This window comes from Podarcis pityusensis (assembly GCF_964106645.2).
Source record: "Podarcis pityusensis genome assembly, chromosome: 8".
NCBI lineage: Eukaryota > Metazoa > Chordata > Lepidosauria > Squamata > Lacertidae > Podarcis > Podarcis pityusensis.
The window spans coordinates 18525157-18552495 of NC_138033.1; the positions used below are offsets into that span (position 1 = coordinate 18525157).

Here is a 27339-nt window from a genome sequence, read left to right on the forward strand (position 1 = left end):
CCTTCTCAAGTGTTAAGATCAGCAGATGTGGCTCTCTGGGCAAATCACAGCATTCCCCTTTTTTAATAATAATAATTAATAAATAAATAAATAAATAAATAAATAAAAGCGGAGCTGACTTGCCTAGGAAGCTTGGTGAGGCTATTGCCTTGGGTGGCAAATTCGGGACAGCTGGGAGAGGCAGCAGATTGGGCCTGCAAGGAGCATGCCACTTGCCATCTCCTGCATTTTCCTCCTTCTCTTTCGCTGCCAACTTCTCTGCTGACACCCCTGCCTCCTCTTCCTCCTCCTCCAATGATGATGACAGTGACTCTGCCACTGCCTCCAGACCTCCTTTTTGGCCTCCTTTTTTTCTCAGGAGGTGGCAGGTAGGTGGGAGGGAGGGCGGCAGTAGCAGGGGAACCATCAATGTTGGCAGCAGTGGCATACGGTAATTTTCCCTCCAGTGGACCAGCCTTGGATCAAATCTATGCTTCCAGGTGTCATAAGAAAGCTGCAGAGATAGTGCAGGATAGTGCAGAACCCGGAAATGATCTCTTTCAGCTTCTGCCTTCTGGAAGAAGGTACAGGGTTATAAAGACTAGGACTAGCTGCCTGAGAAACAGTTTGTATCCAAATGCGATTTTGGTTTTAAACACACAAAGATTATCGTATCATATCGTAAAGGAAGTATTGTTCCACTTAACAAATATTAAAATGAAATATTATGTGCATATATATATATATATATATTCTAAATAAAATTCTATGAAACCAGAATGAATAAAAACAAAGTGAAGATTCAGAACCTCCCTCACAAAACACAGCATTCTCTCTTGAAAAATTTTTTGCCTTCAGCCTCCCCTCCACAATATTTCTGGCTCTGTGGCCACACTGCATGCTCCCCTTTTTAAAAAGTGTGTTATTTCTAGACAGGTGGGAAGGAGGCGTGCTTCTCTTGAAAGGGGCTGTGCAACCACTTCCTCTTGCTAGTATAAATTGAAGCTTTGCTTCCTCTTCATGAGCTCAAAAGTTCCTTTGTGAGACGGGTGCCTTGTGTCAGAAGCAGCGGAGGAAGGGTGGCGGAGGAAGGGAAAGTGTCTGGTGCCCCACCAGGGCTGGAGATGGGTCTGAGACTACAGAAAGGTAAGTGGCAGATTGCTAAAGAAGCCTTGGTTTTTGGGGGATGGTGTAATCGGTTTGTTGACTGTTCTGGGGTGTAAACAGTCCCCTTTAGACGCAAAAGAATTGCTTCAGCTTTTTCCCAGAGAAGGCTTCTTATTAACGGCTGCAAGGCAGGCAATTCAACAGGTGACGCTTTTCCTTAGCATGGGCTAAAAAGTTTCATTAGTTGAATTTCTGCCTGCTTTTGCAGGTGTTAAAGAGCACAGAAGCCGACTTTCACAGTAAAAACTTGCTAAAGGAAGAGCTAAACCAATGGTAATCTGGCAATCTGGCATCTGTCCATGGGATTATGTCAATGCAAATAAACAGAAGCTAAATATGGCACAAGCTTTTCTCCAGCTCTGGGATAGACCTTGTTTTTCTACTAGAAACACAACCGTAAACATTTTTGCCTTCCCTATGTGTGGTCCTGAGCGTGGCTATTTCAAGCTTATTATTTTTGCTCCTGACGTGTTGGGACTACTGGATGCACCTAAATATTTGTATCAGCACTAATACTTACCTGCAATACTTGCACCAGAAATCCATAAATAAACATTGAGAGAGAGAGAGAGAGAGAGAGAGAGAGAGAGAGAGAGAGAGAGAGAGCGCCAGCACAGAAACCCTGCCAGAAAGGAAAGATTAGCTATCCTCACTGGCAAGCCTTCATAAAAGATGGATTTGGTATTCTGTAACGTTTAACAATTAGAAGTGGACTCTCTCTCCAAAAGAAGATCATTGTGGAACCGGGCTTTTCCTTTAGACCTATACTGCCTTGAGCTCAGTGCAGTATTTATGTCCGTGCTCTGCTGGAGTTGCCCTCTTGGCATGCTAAGGGTATGGTTACATTTTGCAATTAGGGATGCAAGGGGGAGTATCATGTTCCCCCCTTGGCATGGAAATAAAGGGATGTGGGAAACTGACTCAGAAACCCTAAGAAATGCTTATTCAGAGGTTCCAGTCCCCGGTAAGAGCATTTGAGGTCGCAGGCCTACTCTGCTGGAGGGTGAAGTCACTGTTCGAAGTAACAAGAGCTAGGAAACAAAAGTGATGGCGTTCTTCAGAGGTGCCGTCTACTTTCCACCCGTCACGTTTTCATGTGACTCAGCTAGGGTGCCACACACTCTGGTGGTCTCTAAACAGCGATTGCCTGGTCCTGTCAATCTGGTTCCTCTCCATGCTTTTGAAGGGACATGCAGTGGTGGTGATTCACTGACATGCAGACACTCTGCCATCCCCCTCCTTTGCAGCTGTGTCTGTTATAGGTCACATCCACACCATACATTCAAAGCACATGACTCCACCCCCCCCAAAAAAAGAATCATTGGATCTGTTGTTTATTCCCCAGAGAGCTAAAATCCCCTGCACCCTTCAGAAACTACAGTTCCCATGATTCTTTGAGGGAGGGAGTTGTGTACTTGAAAGATACTGTGTGGAGGTGATCCAGAGCCCTTTGTCCCCAGTGGAGCAGGTTGACTTTGGGAAATCACTACTCTAAAATGACACATTTATAGTTAGATCAGGAGACTGATCTACACTCTCACATGTCGCCATGCCAGGGTAAAGGTAAAGGGACCCCTGACCATTAGGTCCAGTCATGGCCGACTCTGGGGTTGCGGTGCTCATCTCGCTTTATTGGCTGAGGGAGTCGGCGTACAGCTTCCGGGTCATGTGGCCAGCATGGCTAAGCAGCTTCTGGCGAACCAGAGCAGTGCACGGAAACGCCGTTTACCTTCCCGTCAGAGCGGTACCTATTTATCTACTTGCACTTTGACATGCTTTCGAACTGCTAGGTTGGCAGGAGCAGCGACCGAGCAACGGGAGCTCACCCCGTCGCGGGGATTCGAACCACCGACCATCTGATCGGCAAGTCCTAGGCTCTGTGGTTTAACCCACAGCACCACCCACATCCCTCCATGCCAGGGTACTGTTTCATAAATAAACAAACAGGCCTACTGCGGGAGGGCATTTGTGCTTGGGCTCCTAAAACTAGCAGATCAGAACGCAACTTCCATTTCCCAGACAGGTGTGTTTACCTGCCGTACACAATTTCAAGTGGCACCAGCACCATGGGGAGCCCAGTCTGGCGTAAGTGAAGGAGCCTCTTTGCGCAAGCCACATTATGCGACATGAGTTGTATCATTCTGACTCATGGCTTTCAGTGCTAAAATTAGAAGTACTGTGGTACCTTGGTACTCGAACAGCTTGGCTCCCAAACACCGCAAACACAGAAGTAAGTATTCCGGTTTGCAAACGTTTTTCAGAAGCCAAACATCCAATGCTGCTTCCGCTTGAGTGCAGGAAGCTCCTGCAGCCAATCGGAAGCCGTGCCTTGCTTTTCGAACGGTTTCGGGAGTCGAACGGACTCCTGGATCGGATTAAGATTGAGAACCAAGGTACCACTGTAGTCGGGGGGGAGGCTGGCCTTTCCTGGTGCCCCCTCACTATACTTTTAAAAAAGATTATTTGGGGGGGTACATTTTGGCTATAATCGGTAAGTGTCTGGGGTTTGCCACAAGCTGATTTCTACTCCGATTACACCCAGTTAAGTTAATGAACCAAATATCATCATTCCCATTAATTTCAGTGGATCTCCTCTGAGTATTGGATACAACCCTGGGTGTGAACCTAGTATATTTATTTCATTAAGGACCCTCTACCTCCCTCCTGCTCCAATCGCAAGTTGAAAAAGCTGCTGCTGTACCTTTAACGAGCAGCTTGATGTGTGCAGGTATTCAGGAGTTACTGTATTGTGAAAGGCTTCAGGCTCTGCCACCTGCCATCCAGCAAAGTGTTGCCAAAGGCGTAAGAACAGATTGGGCTGTTGTGTTTGAGTGTCCTGCTTTTTGGGCAACTTGGCAACTAACACGCGCAAGGAGCGATGCTGCAGTCAGGACCCTGGATGTTGTTAGTCTCGGGATGCCCTCAGCTCAGCCAGGATGGCCGTCAGTGGTGGGTTGATGGAGTCCGGCAACATCTAAAGACCCACAGATTTCCCCACCCCCTGGACCACTTGTGTATTCGCAGCACAGCTGTCGGCAGACACAGGAAGAGAGCTGTATCAGCAAAGGATGCAAGCGTGGGCCGTTGATGTTCCATTGATTGGGAGGGGGGAGGAAACAGAAGAGACAGGACGCCTGGGTTCCTGCTCCTCTTGTTTCAGAAGGGACCTGGGCAGAGTCAGCCCCTTGAGGTGGGTGGCTTCCCCCAGATGTCTCCCTCCCTCTCTCTCTCTCTCTCTCTCACACACACACACACACACACACACACACCATCTCAAGAGATCGAACCATCTGGCCGCTTCCAAGAAGACAGGAAACAATCTGGGGTTTCCCAGTGACGCGTCGCTGGGGATTCCATTCTGCACGCGGCCTCTTTACTTTGCCGAGTGCGGGGGCTGATCACACATGGCCACACACAGCAGAACGCTTTGTCTCTTTCCTGCCACCGGGGGCAGGGGGGCGATGGTAGTCCCTTGGCCAGAAAAAGAAGAAAGCACTGGGCTCAGAGCCAGGCCCAGATGTCTGCCGGGCTGCTGGTTAACCAGAGACTCGGAATCCCCATGTCCTCCGGCTTCCCCATGAAAGCCCCTTGCGCTCTCGGGGTTAAGTCTGGGTCTCTGGGGTTTTGACTCCTCTGCCCGCACCAAGTGGGTGGAAGTTCTTCTCGCAAACCACAGGTGGTCCCTCTGCCAATTGCAACACCATCGTTCAAAGAATTGTAGAGTTGGAAGGGACCACGAGGGTCATCTAGTCCAACCCCCTGCAATTCAGGAATCTTTTGCTCAACGTGGGGCTCGAACCCACAAACCTGAGATTAACAGTCTCATGCTCTACCAATTGAGCTATCCAAGGGAATCTGTTGTTTCACAGATGCCCTGTAGGTTAGAAAAGTAATGTGGAAGGGAAGAAAACTGGGTAGAACCCATTGTCCTTGATGGGCTGGTTTTCTTTCTGCAGAAGTTTCCTCCCCCACAAAACAGCAGTCAAAATTCACAATTGTTACCTAGTTTCCATCACCCATGGCCATTGCTGGCTGAGGCTGAAGGCTGGATATACACCTGGATTTGCAGCACATTTAAATATTTATGCCACCTTTACTCCAAGGAGCTAAGACTGGGAAAAATAGTTCTTCCCCCCACCCTTGCTCCACTAGGCTGTGACACAGTGACTGAAGTAAGGTCATCCAGGGAGTTTGCTGGCTGAGTAAGGATTTTAACCCTCGTCCTCATGTCCATATCTAACGCACTAACCATCAAAGTGCTAGACAAAGGGGAGATAGGTAGATTCTCATTAATACAGAAGCAAAATCAGCTAATTAATGATACTCTATCTAATGAGAATCTCCCTAGTTCACACTTGATGTACAGTATTGGTTCAAGAACTGAAACACAGCTATCGTCTGAAATTCGCATTTCTCTGAATTTTGCGATGGAGTTCTCCAACCAACCAATGCTTACAAATGTACATATACTGGGGGAAGTGTACATAAAAATGTATATATTAGTGAAAACAATATACAAATATGCATTATAATAGGGGAGACTGCTTGCAAGACTGTATATTAGTCAAAAACTGCATAGAAATATGTGCTTATTAGGGGGGATTTGCACTAAAATGCGTATGAATTTTCCCAATAAATCACAAATTGCTGTAGAACTGAACGTGAGATTGGAAAAAGGAGAAACTGAGAAAACCAGAAATCAACAGATTCATCCACCCCTATAAGACATACCAGCATGCAGAGGGGCACAGGTTTCCCACCGTAATAAAAGTTGCTATATCTATTATATTGACCTCTTGTTCAACCATTTAAGACTAGAGAGAGATTGGCATTTCTTGCATGGGTAGCCTTGATGATACAAGGCAAGGCAAGCACTGTGTCTGCAACAGCTGCTTTTGCTAGCAGTTTGCAAACAACATAAAGTTCATTCAGCTGATATTAAAATCTCTTTCAAATAAGGGCTCCTCCAGGTGATCTATTGAATCAGCATTCATATCCATTTGCTTGTTCAAAGCTTGTGCACTGGGTAGCTTACATCTGGTCTTTATTGTGTATGGGTTCTGATTCATTGGTGGGGAGGTGATAAAGCAATGAGCATTCATCCTTATTTGCTTTTTTGATGGTTAAATGAATTCCTGTTTATCATTCTCCCCACACTTCGCAATACACTTTCCCCATCACTTTCCTAACTGCAAAAAAGTCCTCTCTCTCTCTTTCTCTTTTTAAAAAGTGGATTTGTTCTGCCAAGGTGACAGAGTGCTTAAACCCACTTGAATTATGCAGACCTACATTTCCAGCATGCACGTCAATCCCTCCCGCAAAATTCAGGCAGTCAGGAGGTGACCTTCCGTGTTTTAAGTTGGCACGAAAATAGAAGCAGGCGAAGGTCTCCAGGGAGATTATTCCATAGCTTTGGCACTGCCGCTTGATGGTTACTAGCTGAGATGGTTTTCGCAAAGAATTGAGCGATCTCAAGAGAGATAGGTCTCCATCAACAGTGATTAGCCAATGATAGCAGTGATCAGCCTCCTCTAGAGGCCGCTTTTGCAGAAGAAGTTACCAAGGAAGGACCTTCTTAACTACTTCTGGGGTGGGGGCACCTAGAGTAGGATGAGGGCCACTCGAATGGGCTAATCAATAATATTAAGATTATTTAATGATATAATTTTGACAGCTGCACTGTTGGGAACGCTTCCTAGCATCTACTCTGGATTAACAGTCTGCTAATTGGGGTCAAACTGAGTCATACATTAGCTACATATCTGTGCTCTGCTATGGCCCCAATCCAAATCAGGAGCTCTACATTCCCCATCCATACAGCGGTGGGTGGAGACAAGGAGAAGGCACGGAATTCCATTGAAGTAAGTGAGAGAGATGTGGGGTTTTTCTCTCTTTCCTATGCATTCTGCAGCCACAGCAGGGAGCCTGAAAGAGATCAAGACCATAGCTGAGGGCAGGGGGTTAAAGCCCTCTACCACCATGCTAAACTCCTAGTCTGGACTGGAAGGCCCAGACTGCTGGCTTGTGTTTGAACAACCCTGTACTTAAGGGCACAGATATGTCGAGCTAGTCAACCTTGGTTCCCCAGATGTTGCTGGGATGGACTACAACTCCCATCATCCCTAGCAATCTCACCCAATAGTCAGGGATGATGGGAGCTGTAGTCCACCAACACTGTCCCTCTAGTTTCCTCTGATGGCTCCCAGTTCCAGTATAAAGATAGAGGGGTTACTCTACCTCCACCATTCATGATTTACAATGGCGAATTATTGGAGGGCATTTAATCTGGCTCTCACATCTCTGTGTATACCACTTTCAATTCCTTTCCGCTGATTTATTTACCCCTTGAATGAGGCAGGCAACCCAATGAGGAGGTGGCAAAGCAGTCTAGATCACATTAGACTGTAGGTGGATGGATCTCCAACTACAAGAATGGTTGGACTCGATGGCCCTTGTGGTCTCTTCCAACTCTATGATTCTATGATTCTTTTGAACAATGTCAGAGGTGGGGATTCTTTTCCAGCCCAAGGGCCACATTCCCTTCTGGGCAACCTTCCAGGGGCCACATTACAGAGGTGAGCAGAGCCAGGGGCAAAACTGGGCAGAGCAATTAAAGCAAATGGTACCTTTGTGCATTAGGTGCACAACTCTCTCTGTTCTCCATCCAGGAAGCAAGAGGCATGATCAGAGTTCAGGGACTCATTCCAGCCTGGCAAAATTCATTCAATGGCTCAAAGCCAGGCAAGTATGTGTGGCTGGAGAAGGGGTGTGGCCTGGGGGAAATTCCAAGGGCCAGATAATGGGGCTTTGAGGGCCACATTTGTTCCCCAGGCTGGAGATTTCCCACTCCTGGTTTATGGAATATTTGCTGCCATATTGGTCCATAATTTTTTAAAATTCAAAACACTGGCAAGATAATACTTCTATAAAGACCAAGAAAAGCCTAGTAGGACTCATCTCCAGCCTGGATGTTTCCTGTGAGTGTGTAGGATAGCTGAAAGTGAAGGGGTATTTGGGGATATGGCAAGAATCCCCGGTCTGGGCCAAGATACAGTTTTCAGAACTGTTGAAGGAGGAATTTCAGAATTAAAAACAAACGTTAATTTCAAGCTCTCAGTTAAGATATCATTTTCAGGAATCTAGATGTTAATTTTTCTTTCATGGTGCATGAGATTGTATGTGTAGGGTGGGATTGTGTGCAGGAGGGGCCCCATTTTACTGCCTCCCCAGAATGATGGCAACTTGAAGTGCTGTAGCAAAAGAGGGATTTCCATCACAAACCTCCGTCTCCCAAATCTAGTACTCTGCTTCTACTATTTATCTAAACCAGCAAAGCTTGCTAGCAGGCCTTGGCGAAGTTCCTAAAGAGACTTGAAGTGGAGCTCTAGGAAAGGCAAAAGGTATGTCCAAGAATGGACTAATTGTTGCCACCCTCAAGTCAAGCAGGAAAGTAGTGTTGCAGAGAAAACTCAATTCGGTAAACATTTAAAGGTGAACTTCTCAAATTTTCACTTTCCAAAACAATAAGAGTGTTGAAACCCAAACATCCTTTCTAAATTCGAACTTCCCCAAATTTAGCGATGTATGGGGGATGACCTGCCTCATTTAACCAACATGCTTAAGTCTATTTAATGCATAAAGGGGTTAATACCATAGAGTAAGCTGTCTTGCCAGCTGTCCTTAGCTGTGTTCACTTCCCTTACCTTAGAGGATATAGGTAATCAAGACTATTGTACCTCCTCTCAGTCTACCTGGTGATCTCGGTGTGTGAAGAAGCTAAGCTGGTTGCTCCAGCTTAGGTGAATGGCTTTCACAAATCATTCTTGTGTTCCATACCAATAATTTACAATTTTTTGCCATTTTGGAACTAAACTAAGTTTTACTGCCTGTGCAACTTTTCCTGAATGTTGTATGGTATGGAAAAGCACATGAATCCGGCCTTTGGAGAGTTTGTAAGTAAACCATTTTAAACTTACCAGATGTGTGGGGTTAGAGGGAAGTTTTGGAACTCGCAGGGACATATTTTAAAGGCCTAAGCCCATATTTCCATGGTTTACTTTATTGCATATTTTATTATGTTTAAATCTCTGCTGGGGTTCTCTCATTGCAGAGTTCTTGTCCCAGCCTTGGATCTTGCCATCCAGAATTTCTCCTTTTATACCTATATTTTTCCTTGCACCAACAATGTAGTTCCCCAGCCAAGTCATGTGTACATGAATGCATATACTAAGGCAAAGTTTGTATTTTAAAAATGCATATATTTGTGATAATAACATAGACAAAATGCATTAATTAGGGGAGATTGGGGGGGAAATGCTTATCTTAGGCAAAAATTGCATACAAACGTGCATATTACAGGAAATTTGTACTAAAATACTGATGAATTTTCCTGAACCCTTAAAAAAAAAAAAAGAATGACCCAAACTGATGTGTAAATGTGGAGAAATGAACTTTAGGTTGGAAAGTTGAGAAACAGAGAGAATCCAAATTGGACATGGGCAAGACATACTGTTCAGACTAGGGACGGAATCCTGGATCTGCAGTACCTGCTCTGACCATTACAAAGGTGGCGCTGCAGCACGGGAAAGATCAGAACAGTAACTTCTTCCGCCCACAGGGATTTGAAGTGCTGAAACACTGCCTGCGCCCCTGATTCAAATTTCCCAATGCCTGCCTTGCACTGTTCTCCTCTTTCTATAATAAAATTACAAAGGCAGTCTGTTTCCTCCGCCCAACATTAAGTGTTATCTCTAGTCCAATGCTCCAACCACTACACCACGCTGTAGACTACAATTCCCATTGTCCTTGGCCATGGGTCATGCTGGCTGAGGCTGGTGGGGGCTGGAGTCCAGCAATAAGAGGAGAGCACTCCTTTGACTTACACACTTGCATCTGCACCAGGGGACTCACCCTGAACCTTGCAGGTTTAGGTCACAGGATCCGGAAAGGAAATGTAGTTGAGTGGAGGAATAGCTCTGACCAGCAGCCCTTGCTGGCTGAGTTTTTCTTCCACATCATTTCCTTCACAGTGTCATGCCTTCCGTCAACGGAAGCGACGGCGCTGCAAGTTGCCTTGTTTTTTACACCAGCAGCCAGGACAACAACCACAGCACATGCCTTTGAGTTGACATGCTGCCTGCCATTCCCCTCCTCCTCACATTGCTTTTAACAGGGGACCGGGGAGGTGGGGGATGGCCACAATATCTGCGTTTGAGCATCACCTGCTCTGGAAAATATCCCTTGTGCGTCGAGAAGGGAAACCACAAGTGACGGAGATGAAAGGCCGAGGTTGGGTCAAAGCAGGATTCATGAGCAGCACAGAGCTGTTATTTTCTGCCAGCAGCCTTGTCCCTGTAGCAGGCAGGGCAAACTCTGAATCATGTCACAGGAGTGCTCAGGAATTTAAGAGGGGCCTTCCGAGACTGTCACTATTTTGCAGGAGGAACCTGAGCATGTACTGGAACTTTAGGTCTCTGTAATAAAAAATTGGATCAAATCGCTCTGTCGCCCGAGCACAGGGATTTTCAAACTGGGGTCTGCGGACTTCATTCATGTTTCCCCATTAAAGATCCACCTTGATTTTTAACTGTATTTTTATTGCTTCTTTTATTTCTTATATTGATCCTTAATTACCTTTTTATTGCTTCCTTATCGCTCTGTGGTTTTTAATTGCTTCACCGTTCCCTATGTTGCATTTTACAGCGTTGTATTTTGAATTCAGTGGAATTCAGATTGTAATGCAGTGAAATACAGTACATACAAAAGAAAAGAAACAATAGAAATGCAATTAAAAATCACACAGCACTTTGAAATTGCTACAATGGGCAGAAATGGTCCACTAGGACCCTCAGTGATGATCAAGTGGTCCCTTGGTCAGGGGGTGGGGAGTTTGTAATTACAAATGTCCTGGTGCATTAATCTGTTTTTTTAAAAAACAACAACATATATTTTGCACTTTGGGAAGGGAGGAGAACATGCACTGAAAAGTGTGAGGGGAAATAATGAATAACAGGAAGACGTCTGAAGACCCCAAAAACAAATCAAGATGAATGCAGGATAAATACTCGTTGTCCATCCCATAAACAAGTCAGAGCAAATGCTCAAAAAAGACCCAGCATTCTAGCCGCACTGCAAGTTTTGTGCTAGCGAAATGAGGGTGAATGTTGAATATACAGGTTGCCTGGAGGAAAGATTAATTTGCTGTCAAGGCTTGGGTCTGGAATATATTGTTACTGGCACTGCAGATCCGCTGTTCCTTTGTTAGATTGCTGGTAACAGCCCAGAATGGTTTGCTGGTCTTTTTTTCAATGGGCTGTATGACATGGTCTCCGGGTAGCTAGAAACCTCTCTCCATTTTTGAATGAGAAACCGGAGTTTGGAGGAGGTGGTGCCCCACTGATGAGGCAGCTATGCATGTGAGATAGGGGAGCTGGCAGGTTGGTAAGGGCAATGGCCATGTGTATGGGTGACAGACAGACAGACAGAGACACCACATGCAAGAATTTCTGGAAAGCTGGAATGGACAGTCTTTGAAGGATCTGCTTCATAGGAATGTCTACTTTTGCTTTGATGTACTCTGCATCTTTACGTTGATGAATAAAGCAAATACTTCAATGGCACTTCCGGACTGTTGCTATTCTTGAATGGGATGCAAGCACGTACTAGCAATTTCAGGTTGTGCAATTGTAGTTGAATTGTGCAAGAAAACTGCTTCCCCCAAAGATCTGGGTTTTTATATATAAAAAAAGAAAGGAAAGTGATGGGGAAATGCCCTGGGAGGTGTGAGATAACACTTATGTTGATGTAATGTCATCTAAACTCCCCGCAAACAAATCAGAATGAATGCTCATTGGACAGCCATCATTGTCTAATCCTACAAATAAATCATGACTTCCCCCAAAGGATTCTGGGAGCCGTAGTTCATTAAGAGTACTGGAAAACCCCTATTCCCCTCACACAGCTACAATTTCCTACAGAATGGATGAGGAAGCCAAACTAACCTCAAGACCACATTCCCACCATGCATTCAAAACACTAGGCTACCACTTTAAAAAGTAATGGCTTCCCCTGTGAGCAAAGGATTGTGGGAGTTGTAGTCTTATATCATCTTATATCATCTGAAATTTGATTCAGTTCACATTTAAAGGAGAACCTGCCTAATTCACACTTTCCGAAGCAATATGCAAATCGAAGCACCGCTGTCTTTCAAAATCTCTGAATTTTGCAATGCTGTCCTCCAGCCAAGTAATAGCATATTTTTCCGTGTATTAGACGCCCCCATGTATAAGACGACCCCTATTTTTTGGAGCCCAAAATTAAGAAATTTGGCCAGAGCCTAAACCCAAACCCAAGCCCAGGCCACCTGCACCAGAGCCTGAACCCCTAATTTTTGGCTATTTTTTTAGCAAAGAACATTGTCTTATACATGGAAAAATACGGTATGTACAAAAAGCATATACTGCGGTAAAGTGCATGTAAAAATGCATAAATTGGTGAAATAACATATACAAATGTATTATATTAAGGGAAACTGGCTTGCAAGAAATGTGTGTAGTAGGCAAAATTAGATACTGAAATTTTGTTTGTTGGAAAAATTCACACTGAAAAGCTACTGAATTTTCATGAGCTTAAAAAAAAAATGCAGGCCAATATAGAAATGTGGAAAAGTGAACTTCAGATTGGAAAAGTGAGACATGGAGAGAAATAGGCATTGACATATTGTTCACACATCTCTGCCCCTGACATGCTGAAACAGTGGAATCAGAGCAGTGTGAGAATTCTGCAGTTGCAATGTGAAAATGCAGTAATTAGCACTAGGTCCAAAATAGGATTTCTGTTAGTTGCAGGGTAGAGCTACTTTGCCCTGCAATATGCAGTGGAAGCAGAAAGTGGCAAAATAACTCAAGATGTGCTGGTCTGAAAATGTTCACCATCTTTTCTGCATGAAGTGCAGATATCAGCTTTTCTCAGTGCAAGGTTTGTGCTAGCTGGGTGCAGTTTTGCTAGGTGCAGACAATAAACAATTCTGGGGTACATATGCCATTTAACTTTCCTTTTAGACTTTGTGCAGGGAAGTTGTTGCATCACAAGGAAGATGCTTATCCTTTTCTTGACAGGTTAGCTTTCTGCAAGCAGGGAAGCTTTGCTGTGGGTCTGTTTTCAAGTAGACCAGGGATGGGAAAATGGATTGGATTAGTAGATCAGATTCTTAGCTTCCTCATCCCCAGTCAGGCCAACTTTGACAAGTGTGGTCACCTACCTGTCAATCACCTGACATCCTCTGCCTGGAAAATGCACAGGGCTTTGAAAGAGCCAACATTCAGGTGATTGGCAGGGCCTTCAAACCCCATTTTCAGTAGGAATTTGCAGCTTTACCTCCCTTACACCTGACTGATATCATATGTTATATCAAGAGTGGTGTTGTAGGGAGTGCCATTTTAGCTGCTGAAACTTAATTTTTATCAAATTTCTTCAGTGATGGGTCTTACAAATAGGTTTTGGGGTGTGAGAAATTCAGAGCTGTTATTCTTTTTTGTGACTGGACAACATTTAGCTTGAAAGCCTACATTTGACGAAGAAGCACATGAGGCTTTCGGGAAAGCAAAGAATTTCAATTTTGTTTTCTGAAAATGTCAGGTAATGCTTAACAATAAGAATAATAGGAATGTAATCTAACTTGGCAAATCATTTTTAACGATTTCTATGCAATTTTACACACATTTTACTTACCAAGCAAAACTAAATTATATTAATTTAACCAAAATATATTTTGAATTCCCAAGTCACGTTACAATGTTTTAGCACCCTTCGTTTTTTGAAATTTCAACATGCCCTAGTGGGGTATGTCAGTATGGCTTGGCAAAAATGGCCCCATGGGCTGGTCCACCATGCCTCAGACCATGTGGTGGGCTTGACTATATTTGGGGGGGGGGGGAATGAACGAATTCCTATGCCCCACAAATAACCCAGAGATGCATTTTAAATAAAAGGACACATTCTACTCATGTAAAAACACACTGATTCCCAGACCATCCGCAGGCCGGATTGAGAAGGCGATTGGGCTGCATCCGTCCCACGGGCCTTAGGTTGCCTACCCCTGAAATAGACACAAGGTGGGATGCTTGCATGCTTTTAGGAAATGATCTGATCCCAGGCTAGAGCTGTCCTCATCTCAATCCTGACAGCCCCATTTGCTCTCTCTGCTTTCAGGTTGCAAAGTTCCACGCAGCAGTTTAGCACCCCAGACTGTGCGGGAATTACTGGAACAAAAAAGGCAACAGCAGATGGTCCTTGGCCACAGCACTGGACCCCAGGTGAGTCATCTGCTGAAACCAGTTGCGATTGTTCCTTGCTTCCAGCAGCCCCATCCAGCTAGATGTCTCCAGGAAACTCTCCTGCTGCCATTGCTCCCCACAGCAAGCATTCAGTGGCTGTTGCTTCTGAGCAGAGGTTCCATGTGGCCATCATGACTGGTACCTGTTGACAGCTTTCTCATCCAATGAATTTGTCTCAGCCTTCTAAGTTAGGGTCCGTCACCTAGGCTAGCTGCACCTGGTTTGCATTCTTTGAGACGAGGGCTCTAGCCTTGTGTTAGAGCATCTGTCTTGCATGCAGAAGGCCCAGGGTTCAATCCCAAATAAAATCCCCAGCATTTCCAGGTTGTTTTCAAATATACACAATTTTCCCCCATATATTCAATAAACATTTTCCAGTCTTTTTTAAACGTATGTTCTTCTTGTTCTCTTATTCTATATGTTCTATCAGTTTAAGTTGCCATTTTTCTTTAGCTGGGACTTCGCTCGTTTTCCATTTTGGGGCTAACAAAACATGGGCCTCAGTAGTGGCATACATAAATAACCTTTTTTGACATCTGGGAATTTCCGTCTGAATTATCCCCAACAAAAAGGACTCTGGTTTCTTTGTTTTTGAAAAGTACTTTTAAATTTATTTTTTTCCAATTCATTATGAAGTATTTCCCAATACTCTTTTACCCTTTTCCAGGTCCACCACATAGGATAAAACGTACCCCAAATGTTCATTCACATGGTCCCCAATTCATAACATGGGAAGAAGTTGCCTTCTGCTGAGTCAGAACTTTGGTCCATCGTCCATGAGGGTAGATGGACCATTGTTCTGACTCAGCAGAAGGTAGCTTCTTCCTACATTATGAAATGGGGACCATGCGAATGAACATTTGGGGTCAGATTAAGGGGCAGCCTAGTCTAGGGTGACGACCATAGCATGTTTGGATTTAGATTTGATATCCCGTTTTATCACTACACTAACCAGAGCCAGGACTTTTTCAAATTAATGGCCCCGTGCCATGATTCTGAATTGATTTTAGAATGACTTGATTTTAGAATGTATTTCAATTAATTGATTGTGATTTTATGTAAATTGTGTTACTTTTACTGTTGTTAGCCGCTCTGAGCCTGGCTTCGGCTCGGGAAGGCGGGATATAAATAAAAATTTATTATTATTAAGGAGTCTCAAAGCGGCTAACAATCTCCTTTCCCTTCCTCTCCCACAACAAACGCTCTGTGAGGTGAGTGAAGCTGACAGACTTCAGAGAAGTCTGAGTAGCCCAAGGTCACCCAGCAGCTGCATGTGGAGGAGCGGGGAAGCGAACCCGGTTCACCAGATTATGAGCCCACCGCTCTTAACCACTACACCACACTAGTCCAGACACAACCGCTTTATTACCTTTACCAGGCTCATTACTGATCCTCTTTTTTTACTCTTCCTCTGCAGGTACCCCCAGGAGTTTTCGAAGCCAACCAAACAGGTGAGTGGATATGGACACACTGGGATGCTTTTCTTCCCCCATAGAGTCGGTGCGCCTGTAACGGCTACTAACGTTCTGTCTGCACTGGTGGAGGCAGTATGCTTCTGCGTCCCAGTTGCTGGAAACCACAGGAAGGGAGAGGTGTTCTTGAGCTTGGGTCCTGCTTTCGGGCTTCCCATGGGCATCTGGTTGGCCCCAGTAAGAACAGGATGCTGGACTAGAGAGACCACTGGCCTGATCCAGCAGGGCTTTTCTTCTGCTTCTGTATTCTTTGCTCACCTGAGTCCCTCTTCCTAGAGCCCCCCAGAGCAGCTGAGGGAAGAGGACCTACTCCAGGACAGACAGCTGCTCCCGAGTACCCGGTCGCGGCCTTTCCCACCTGGCAGCCAGACACCTCAAGCCAAGCGGCCTTCCCTGCCGACTGCCACTACCAGCCAGTGGACCCCACCAAGAACTACCTCCTTCCACATCCAGGGCCCCAGTATGGCATCATCAACCCCTTTACTTCTTTGGATGCCAGTGTTTATGGGCCTGCAGGACCTAGTACCACCGAGGCAGTGTATGGTTCCAAGATGGCGTCAGCGGTGGATTATGAGGTGAATGTGGAATTATGAGGGGATGTGCGTGGGTGAGGAGTGGCTCAAACTGGAGACAAGGAAAGGTCTCATGCTATCTATTAGATTGTGGGTGGACATAGCAGACGACACAGAGATTTCTCCAAGTAGTTCTTTATAAGTTAGCTGGAACTGAACTGCAAACAGCTCAGCCGGCCTGCTTTTATAGGCAGTTGGCTGTCAACATTGTAACAACAACAACCCAGGGTTTCCCGCCTAAATTAACTTAACGTGGACCTGAGTGAAAACTATACAGTGGTACCTCTGGTTACATATGCTTCAGGTTACAGACGCTTCAGGCTACAGACTCCACTAACTCAGAAATAGTACCTCGGGTCGTTTGCTTCAGGTTGAGAACAGAAATCACACAATGGCGGCGTGGCGGCAGCGGGAGGCCCCGTTAGCTAAAGTGGTCTTCAGGTTGAGAACAGTTTCAGGTTAAGAACGGACCTCCGGAACGAATTAAGTTCTTAACCCTAGGTACCACTGTATACACAATACCCCTGGTGGCCGGGGTGAGAACTTCAATACATAACACTATCATCTTAATCTGTTTTTTAAACAGCAGTTTTCCTGTTCCAAGGAAATCCTTGGGAACGTATCTCCATTCCCCATTTGTGGAATGCTTGCCCCAAGGCGGTTCAGAGTCAGAAGCTGTTCCCAAGCCTAATTTTGGTGGGAGAAGGGGGCCCTGGAAATGCCAGGGAACGCCTCTCTGAACATATATGTGCCCACATTGGCAACCCTGGCATATATCTGGGGGGAAAGATTGGTAATATTGCAATGCCTCTTTACCATGGTTTCTTCCACACAGACGGCAGTCTCTGAAACGGGGCCTTTGGACCTCTTCCCCGCTCCTGGGGGCGTCTGCCTGCAGCAAGAAATGAACAACCCATGCCTCCTTCCCGAGGAGAATTTCCCGGCCTCATCCATGGAAGTGGATCCTGGGGAACTGACCCAAGCTCGGGCAGAGATCAGGAACACAGAACTGCCTCTTCTGCTACATCAAGATGAGGATGGAGACACGTAAGTCTGTTGCCGGTGGTGAGGGCACTGATTCCCCGCCCCCGCCCCCCGGATAGCGCTTTGAATACCATCCCAGTCCCCTTCAAAGTAAGGTGGCTGTGTGTCCTGTTTTATAGCAGATAGTCCTCTGTCTGGCCCAGGGTCACATTCATTTAAAAAAATTGGTTTCCCCCAAAGAATCATGGGAGTTGTACTGTAGTTTGATATGGGTACCGGGAAATGCAGCTGTAAACTACAGTTCCCATGATTCTTTGGGGGAAGGCATGTGCTCTAAATGTATGATCACATGTGGATATGACCCTAGTTGGACAGATAAAGACGAATAACCCTAAGAAGGGAGAGTAGGGAAATTGCCCATGGACAATTTAGTGACTCTGAGCAGGTATGCCTCAGCAGTCTTCCCCACTATGGTGAAATGTACTCTATTTCTGTTTATAGTCATTTTTTCAAAATTTGTTTCTTATACACGTATAGATTGTTATATTGTGTGTTTATTACATTTATTTGACATTTAGATGCCACATTTCTACACATGGTTCTGTCCCCAGCTTTTATCCTCCCAAAAACCACTCAAGGCAGGCTAATTCTGAGAAAGAGGGAGAACCATTGGCCCATGTGAAATCTATGGCTGAGCAGGGATCAGAACCAGGGTCTCCTTAGTCCTAGTCCGAGACTCCAGCCACTATGTCAGGCGGTTCTCTCGCGGCATTGCCAGGGGAGAAGAGTCTTGTCTACCGACCACCAAGTTCTTAAACTATTCCGTGCCCCTCTCCTCTTCAGGTTTCTGCATCTATATGTGGCCAAAGGACACCGGCCGCTGGCATATGCTACCGCTGAGGTATTCCGGGAGTGTGGCCAACTTGACGTCAAAGAGCACAGGGGGAAGGTGAGGATGAGGCCTGGGCTTAATTCTCCTTGCATGGAGGAGGCACATGATTATCTTTCTCCAGCTGTCTCATAGGGTTGTCTCCAATTAAGTCCTACGCATAGAATCAGAATTGTAGGTGAAATATACTCGGAGTCCTGCAGTGATTTCATGCTCTTTTTCGCAGCTTGTAAAACAGCGATTGAATTTCCCCCGAAACCTTAGGCTTTTATATACAGTGGACGCCTGGGTTGCGAACGTGATCCATGCAGGAAGCACGTTCGCAACCCGCAGCGCCGCATCTGCGCACGCACTTCTGCACATGCGCAAGCGCCGAAACCCAGAAGTAACCCGTTCTGGTACTTCCGGGTTCGGCGCGGTGCACAACCCGAAATCGTGCAACCCGAAGCGTCTGTACCCCGAGGTATGACTGTACATTATTTACACAATGAGTCCCGTCTGACTGGCTGATTCTGCTTCCCTTCTGGAGCCTGATTGGTCTTCTCCTGCAGGCCAATCAGTTGTTGCATTCTACGATCCTACCAGCCTAATAGGCTGATTAACTTCCTCCTGGAGCCTGATTGGTCTTCTCCTGCAAGCCAATCAGTTGTTGCATTCTAGGATCCTACCTGCCTCTTGTTCTAGGATCCAAGCTTAGTACATAACAGTAGGATTGGGAGGGACCCAGACAGGTATCTAGTCCAACCCCCTGCAATAGAGGAAATACAGCTGAAGAATCCCTGACAGTTGGCCACCCAACTTCTGTCTTAAAACCCCCAAGGAAGGAGAGTCCATCATCTCCCGAGGGAGACTGTTCCACCGTCAAACAGCTCTTACCATCAGAAAGTTCTTCCTAATGTTTAGTCAGAATCTCCTTGCTTATCATCTGAATCCAGCATACTCATCTGAAATTAATGGATCTAAAGATAGGCTTGATGCATTAATTTGAATGGGTCTACTCTAAGTAGGACTAGCATTGGCGACAGCCCTATAGCATTTAGAATTTATTTCATAAGCTATGTATTTGCTATGGAATATATCCAAGGTCAATCAAACGCCAGTCCATGGAGTTATGTCCATTCATTTCAGAGGGTCTGCTATGAGTATCTTAGATGAATATCACTCTATTCTTTCCTACAGGTATCCAGGCAACCTATTTGTTGTGACTTTCACTGATTATTCTGATTTCTTTTCTTGTGTGTGTTTTCAAATGCACTTACTCTGCCATTCTAACAGTATATGTACTTCATTTCTGGTTCATACATGTTTAGAAATTCAATTTATACTCTCTGTTATTCCATATTGCATCCTGCTGTGACAGCTATTTTAAAACCCATCAGGCAATTTATAAAATAAAGGGATAAAAAGTAAATAAATGTCAAAGAAATAAACAACTATTTCACATTTAGAAGACATCTGAAGGCAGCCCTGTTTAGGAAAGTTTTTAATGACTGATGTCTTAATGCAGGCTTCCTCAACCTCAGCCCTTCAGATGTTTTTGGCCTACAACTCCGATGATCCCTAGCTAGCAGGACCAGTGGTCAGGGATGGTGGGAATTGTAGTATCAAAACATCTGGAGGGCCGAAGTTGAGGACGCCTGTCTTAATTTTTTTTAATCTTTTGTTGAAAGCCGCCCAGAGTGGCTGGGAAACCCAGCCAGATGAGCACGGTGTAAATAATAATATATTATTATTATTATTATTATTATTATTATTATTATTATTATTTTATTAAAATGCAAACTTCCCCTCTCCCAGCCCCCCAGCCCTTTCTCTTGGTTGTGCTATCCAAGCAACTTATCAAGGCAATCCTAGCCCTTCTCTTCCCCTTGCATCTAGGACTGTCAACTTCTTATAGATGATCCTTTCCTAGCAGTGATCGGCAGGTAGCAATGGTGTGTCACCTGGTGAAAACTGCTTCAGATCAAGCTGCTGCCAATAGCCTAGCCAGTTGAAAAGATCATAGAGTTTGAAGGGACCTCGAGGGTCATCTAGTCCAACCCCCCTGCAAAGCAGGAATCTCAACTAAAGCAACTTTTATCATTTCCTTGAAGCCCTTGATGTTGCTTTGTCATGTCTGCCTCTTGAGATGTTCAGGACTCCAGGCCAGTTCAGTCTTTTTATTTGTGTCGAGCTGCTCCTGAGGAATAAGAGTGTACCTCAGGGTGGGGAAACGAAGGCTCAGGGCCCAAATGTAGCCCTGCAGGCAATTTTGTCTGTCCCTCAGGAATCTCCCCACCCCACACCTCCAGCTTTGCTCCCTGGGTGATTTTTTTTCCTTGGTGGTGGGAGACAGGGCAAACCCCAGAGGATGAGTAGAAGTAGGGGATATTGGAGGGTGAGGAACAGGGGCAAGCAAGCAGATGCACCAGCCCTGAGAAAAGACAGGAGTCAGACTTAATAGAGGCAACACCAACACCAGCTGATAATGTGTCTGTTGAAAGTCTGCCAGCTCCAACTCCCAACCCTAAAACAAGATGATTCCTCCACGTAACAGAACAGAAAGCTGAGCAGAAACAGAGAGGATCCCTTGGGACTTACTGTAGGCAGAAGGAGGGAGGGATCTGATTAATAATAATAATAATAATAATAATAATAATAATATATTTTTACCCTGCCCATCTGGCTGGGTTTCCCCAGTCACTCTGGGTGGCTCCCATCATGATCATCAAGCGATAAAACATCAAACATTTAAAACTTCCCTAAACAGGGCTGCCTTCAGATGTCTTCTAAAAGTCAGAGAGTTGTTTATTTCCTTGATATCTGATGGGAGGGCGTTCCACAGGGCAGGCGCCACTACCGAGAAGGCCCTCTGCCTGTGGCTTCACTTCTTGCAGTGAGGGAACTGCCAGAAGGCCCTCAGCGCAGGACCTCAGTGTCCCTCCCTGTGAGAAGCCAAGTTACAGGGAACCAGGCAGAGGGCCTTCTCGGTAGTGGCACCCACCCTGTGGAATGCCCTCCCACCAGATGTCAAAGAGAAAAACAACTACCAGACTTTTAGAAGACATCTGAAGGCAGCCCTGTTTAGGGGAGCTTTTAATGTTTAATAGATTATTGTATTTTAATATTCTGTTGGAAGCCGCCCAGAGGTGGCTGGGGAAACCCAGCCAGATGGGCGGGTTATAATTGTTGTTGTTGTTGTTGTTGTTGTTGTTGTTGTTGTTGTTGTTGTTATCTCTCTGCTCTTCACTAAATGTGCCTCCTGTCCAGCTCCCCTGTGACACCTTGCAGTCCACTAATGCCTCTTGTTTGTTGGGATGGGGGATGGGTGTGCAGAAACTTAGCCTATGCTACAAAGGTGATATTTGCATTCATTGCTCCACCCACTTTTGCCTATGGCCCCTCCCACCATTGGCATGTGGCCCTCAGAAGGTTGCCCAAAAGGAAATGCGGACGTCAGGCTGAAACACGGCTGGTGTATATGCATTGAAGTAGCGAATGCTCCCTTCCCGTCAGCTGCTGCCTGCCGCCTATCAACTGCTGCCCTAGATAGCTGCCTAGAACCAGGCGCCTGGCAAGGCTGAGCTCTGCCACTCCCAGCCGCAGCCACTCACTGCTATTCCTCTCTGTGTGCCCAGACTCCGCTGCTAGTGGCAGCTGCAGCAAATCAGCCTGGGATCGTGAAGGACCTAATCATCCTGGGAGCGGACGTCAACGCTGCAGACCAGAAGGGGCAGACTGTGCTGCACCTTGGCGCCACCTATGGGCTGCCCAGTGTCATTGAGGTGAGTGTCCATATTGCATGGCCAACATTTAAGAATGATGGGAGTTGCTACCCAACAAAACGCCACAGGGGAAGGGCATAGCTCAGTGGTAGAGCACCTGCCTTGCATGCAGAAGGTCTCTGGTTCAATCCCAGGCATCTCCCAGTAGGGCTGGGAAATCAGGGGCCTAGGAAGTGGGGCGTGGGATGTGTGATCCGCCCTGAGTCTCATCCTTGAGGGGGGTGACAAAATAGCACACCACGGGGAGCGGCACTTACCACGGGGCCTGGCCTGTAGCACGCCCAAGCCACACTTCTCTCCTGGGAGTGACACAGTGGCTCAGGGCCCCACTCTGCCCGAAATTGCAGCATGGGGCTTGGGTCCACCAGGCGGACTCCGTGGGCAGCTCACCACACCGCCCTCATGCACAGATCGCCCTGCCCCCACTGCTCCGGGTGCCGGAGCTATGCCCTTGTGGGAAATATTCCCTGCCTGGAATCCTGGAGAGCCTCTGGCAGTCACTGCAGGCAATATTAATGGCCTAATTCAGTACAAAGCAGCTGTCTAAGGTCCCATCGCTGCTAGCAAGGCCAGCCCTATCATCAGGCAAACTGAGGCAATTGCCTCAGGTGGTAAAAGCTCAAGGGCAGCAGCCGGGCCATTCCTTCAGAAGAAGAAGAGAGTTTGGATTTGATATCCCGCTTTATCACTACTCAAAGGAGTCTCAAAGTGGCTAACTTTCTCCTTTCCCTTCCTCCCCCACAACAAACACTCTGTGAGATGAGTGAGGCTGAGAGACTTCAGAGAAGTGTGACTAGCTCAAGGTCACACAGCAGCTGCATGTGGAGGAGCAGAGACGCGAACCCAGTTCCCCAGATTACGAGTCTACCGCTCTTAACCACTACACCACACTGACTCTCCACTGTAGCACCCAGCCACCACCAACTCCAACTCCCATGAGCCAGCAGGGCCAATAGTTGGGAGTTGGTGGAAGCTGGACCTCATGGCACCTCATCGCAGAGTTCAAATTACAGCAGCGTTTCCGTCAATTGTTCCTTTTTATACACCTGCAAATGTTAGCAGCACGATAGCACATACAGCAGGCCATGCTTCCCCATCACTTGATCTCCACGCATGGACAATGGGTATCCGATAAAATACTATTTATTCATTTAGGAGTACTGTATTTATAGCCTGTTGACCAACTGATGTTCTTGAGGCAGCTTACAGCGCCTTTAAAACACAATGAAACAGGCTGTGATGCAATAGTCACTACAGCAGGGAAAAGGTCTACAGTGGTACCTCGGGTTACATAAGCTTCAGGTTACATACACTTCAGGTTACAGACTCCGCTAACCCATAAATAGTTCCTCGGGTTAAGAACTTTAGGATGAGAACAGAAATCGTGCTCCGGCGGTGTGGCAACAGCGGGAGGCCCCATTAGCTAAAGTGGTGCTTCAGGTTAAGAACAGTTTCAGGTTAAGAACAGACCTCCGGAACGAATTAAGTTCTTAACCCAGGGTACCACTGTATATGTTTATAGTCATCTTCCTGCCCCTTTTCTCTGCTTTTTCAACAAATACTGTTGAAGTGGCTAGGTGTTAGAGCCACTCAGTCCATGGCCAACATCTACTTGCTGGGCTTTCTTTGGGTTGGGATTTAATCTGTTCTAAGCACACGTCAGAATGACGATCTCTTCTGGATTCTTTCCCAGGCCGTCATGGTGACTGGTATCCCAGTCAATGTCGATGCTAGAAATTTCGAAGGTAAGGTGATGGGAGAGTGCTGTGTATTCCCCAGAAAGATTTTCAAGTTGTGAATGCATATTATTTTGCACACTGCTAATGCGTGGAGTCTTTGACATCTCTTTCTGCACTGTTCCGGTAGGTCTGACCCCCTTGCATTGCGCTGTCATAGCTCACAATGCTGCCTTCCAGTCCCAAAGCATGGATCCGTTGTCTCAGCAGCAGCTCCAGAACTTCCTGCTCTGTATTCGCTTGCTCCTCGAACTCGGGGCCAACTACAAGAGCCAGGTAGGTGGGTGGGTAGGCTCTGAGGAAGGGTTCCTTCTCCCCAGGCCAGGAAACCAAGGTGGCCACTTCTGCATCAACCAAAAAGAGAGCAAAAGAAGGAGACATAGCAAAGCATTTGCGGACTTTGGCTATTGTTGCCATAATTAAAATAGAAAAATAGATCTTGCCATGGTGGGGAAGAATGTGACCATGCAATGTGTGTCGGGAATCAAGCCTTTATCAGGAGAAACTGGCCACTCTCCAGGCACCCGGCTTGATCTCCTGTTGACCTCCCTGTCTGCATTCCCCAGCAGGATACAGGCTAGGTCGCGATAGGCGATCCTTCTCAGCGTGAGAAGAACACCCCCCCTCTTTCCTGCCCCCCCGGGCAGGGGAAAGAGATAGACAGAAACGTATTTACATTCCTTTATTTCTGTCTTTGCAGCGTTACAAAAATCATGACTGCTCTCTTCAAGCTCCAGCAGTCGAGAGACAAACTCCTCCTGTACTTCCTGTACAGCTCATATTACACTCTGAGCTAATTCCGGTGCCCTCTGCACTGTGAATTGACTGTCCCTCTGTTTCCCACGGAACAGTCCCAACATTCCCATTATGTTTTGCTTTCAAGCTACCAGCAGCTCGCGGCTGCATTGATTCAATATCGTAACAATGTGTACCCCTTAGGGTGCGCTGCAATCCTCCAGATGGCCTGTTTATTGAGCATTCACCCTGATTTGTTTGCACAAAGCTTACACGGAGGTTAGACTGCCACCTGTCTTTACTGGAAATTCCTTCTGATTTATTTAACAATTAGCACTATTCATTTGCTGGTGTTTTCCCATTTGTTCCTCTTACACTTTTCGGTGACTTTCTTCATCACTTTCCTAACTGCAAAAAGTCTTTTTTAAAAAAAAGTGGATTTGTTTCACCAGGGCAAGACAATGCTTTAATTCACTTTAATTGCATAAATCTAGATTTCTCGTGTACACTTCAAGCTCTCCCACTGACATCATGACATACTGACATTATGGAAGCACTTCTAAACAGGACTGGCAAAGTGCCTTACCCTGAGTCAGACCATTTGTTTATCTGACTCAATATTGTCTACACTGGCAGGCAGCTGCTCTCTAGAATTTCTCCCCCAGTGCTACCAGGAGGTGCCAGGGATTGAACCTGGGATTGTCTGCATGCAAAGCAGATGTTCTCCCACCCAGAACGGTTCAAAGATAAGACTCTCTTTTGTGATTAGCCAAGAAAGCTTGGCCAGCCCATCTGGCCTCCTGACAGTTTCCTCCCTTTTCTAGGAACTGAAGAGCAGCAAAACCATTCTGCATTTGGCTGTCCAAGCTGCAAACCTGCCTTTGATCCAGTTCCTTCTCCAGCTTCCTGAAGGAGAACTCCAGAACTTTGTCAATATGAAGGTGTGCTTCTGGGTTTTCTCTGCTAGGGGGCGCTGTTGCCCAAGGTTGGGGATAGAAAGGAGTTTTTTTCATTATGGTGTTGTTGTTGTTTTGTATCATGAATGGCAGAACAGTGGGTAGAACTGGTGGCCCTCGGAGAGCAGATCAAGCCTGCTCAGCACCTTGCAACAGAGGGCCCAGCTCTGAGAATCACATGTCACTTGAGGTCATTTGGACCGTAGCAGCTGACATGCAGGTTTTTGTCTATGTCAGTTGCAGCTTTGGGACTTTAGGAAAGGGAGAGGGAAAGTTTTACTTTTTCTTCCTCCCTCTCTCCCATGGTCCCAATAAAGATGATCTCTCCAATGCTGCTGTTTGCATTGCCAGGGGAGCGTGCGACTCTTAATCTTAGGGTCATGGGTTCGAACCCCACGTTGGGCAAAAAGATTTCTGCATTGCAGAGGGTTAGACTAGATGACTCTGGTGCATAGCTGTCAACTTACAGATTTGAAAATAAGGGACCAGCAGCCTCAAAAATAAGGGATCAGCAGCCAAAATAAGGGATTTTAGTCAACTAGCCGAAATACGAAGTTAAAGGGACCAGATAATTTGGGAGAGCAGCGCCGGTTTTTAGCCCTTCGTTTCCAGAGGTTGCTGCTCAAGACACCAGCTGATGAAACACTGCAATTAAATAACTACAAGCAGCAACCACTTTTCCCGCAAAACGAAGTCCAAGCTACGAAGATGCTGCTGCAGTTTTGTATCTTTTCTCCCGTGCTCCATCTGCAGCTCTCAGTTCCATCAGGCGGGGTGGGAGGAAGAGGGGGGGAAATAGCGCCCGAAGTAAACCCGCAGATCAGACCATCTATGCTAGTCTACCACTACAAATCTATGGGAGAAGCGCTTGCGGTCCTTCCTCCGTTTTCCCCCTCTATGGTTAGCCCTTGGAACACCTGCCTGCGCCTCTGCCTCCTCTCTCTGAACTGCTTTCTCTATGGTTGCCCTCGCTCTCCTCTCAAGGCTCCTCAGCAATTCATAGGCTGCGCCAGGCTGCCCATCTCATCCAGCTCCTTTGGCGGTGCAGCCGCAGTATGGCCTAGTGGGAGCGGCGGTGGCGGGCAGAGGGGAGGCCCCAGGCAGAGACACTCAGTTCAGCGGCTGCGAGAAGGATGGCAGCGGAAGGGCCTGAGGCTCCCGCCAGTCCCGGCGGGGAGGGGCTCCCAGGGGCCGAGGCTGGTGAGAGGAGGCCAGAGGGGGGCAGGCTGGGCAGCCAAGCAACACAGTTGGAGCCTCCCTCCTCCCTGGCCGGCAGGGAGGGAGGGAGAGGAGCTGCTTCCTTTGAAACCCGGGAAATTTAAGGGACATCATCAATAAGGGACAGCAGCAGGACACGGCACTGGGATAAGAGAGTTTCCCACCAAATAAGGGACGGTTGACAGCTATGCTCTGGTGGTCCCTTCCAACTCCACAATTCTATGCCATTGATGCCAATGGATGCTTCCCTTGAAAAGCGAAGAGGAATATTGAGGAGGTGATTCACACCTGCCGTGGCCCAAAGGCTGCTCCAGCTTCCCCAGGACTGATCCTGAGTAGCACAGAGGCTCAGCTAAAAGGGGAGAGGCAGAAATGGCATGTTAAACAAGTGTGCTGCTAAGGTGTCCTGTTCCTCAGGGATGTAAGAAGCCATCGTTTTCTGTTCTGCCCTGTACAGTCGTACCTTGGAAGTCGAATGGAATCTGTTCCAGAAGTCCATTCGACTTCCAAAACGTTCTGGCCTTGCAGAACGC

At 46.5% G+C, this 27339-nt stretch overlaps 1 protein-coding gene across 1 annotated transcript in view; it reads left to right on the top strand.

The window, feature by feature from the left end:
• The first annotated feature begins 1021 nt into the window (after positions 1 to 1021).
• The window catches only part of NFKBID (NFKB inhibitor delta), a 30631-nt gene continuing 4313 nt past the window's right edge, over positions 1022 to 27339 (top strand). Inside the window, exons 1-10 of the mRNA XM_081018265.1 lie at positions 1022 to 1125; positions 14356 to 14459; positions 15898 to 15931; positions 16229 to 16527; positions 17360 to 17571; positions 18352 to 18457; positions 22015 to 22161; positions 23855 to 23906; positions 24028 to 24173; positions 25457 to 25573. Of these exons, the coding sequence (XP_080874391.1) occupies positions 1104 to 1125; positions 14356 to 14459; positions 15898 to 15931; positions 16229 to 16527; positions 17360 to 17571; positions 18352 to 18457; positions 22015 to 22161; positions 23855 to 23906; positions 24028 to 24173; positions 25457 to 25573 (1239 nt within the window). The 5' untranslated portion in view covers positions 1022 to 1103. The remainder of the gene's footprint in view (positions 1126 to 14355; positions 14460 to 15897; positions 15932 to 16228; positions 16528 to 17359; positions 17572 to 18351; positions 18458 to 22014; positions 22162 to 23854; positions 23907 to 24027; positions 24174 to 25456; positions 25574 to 27339) is intronic.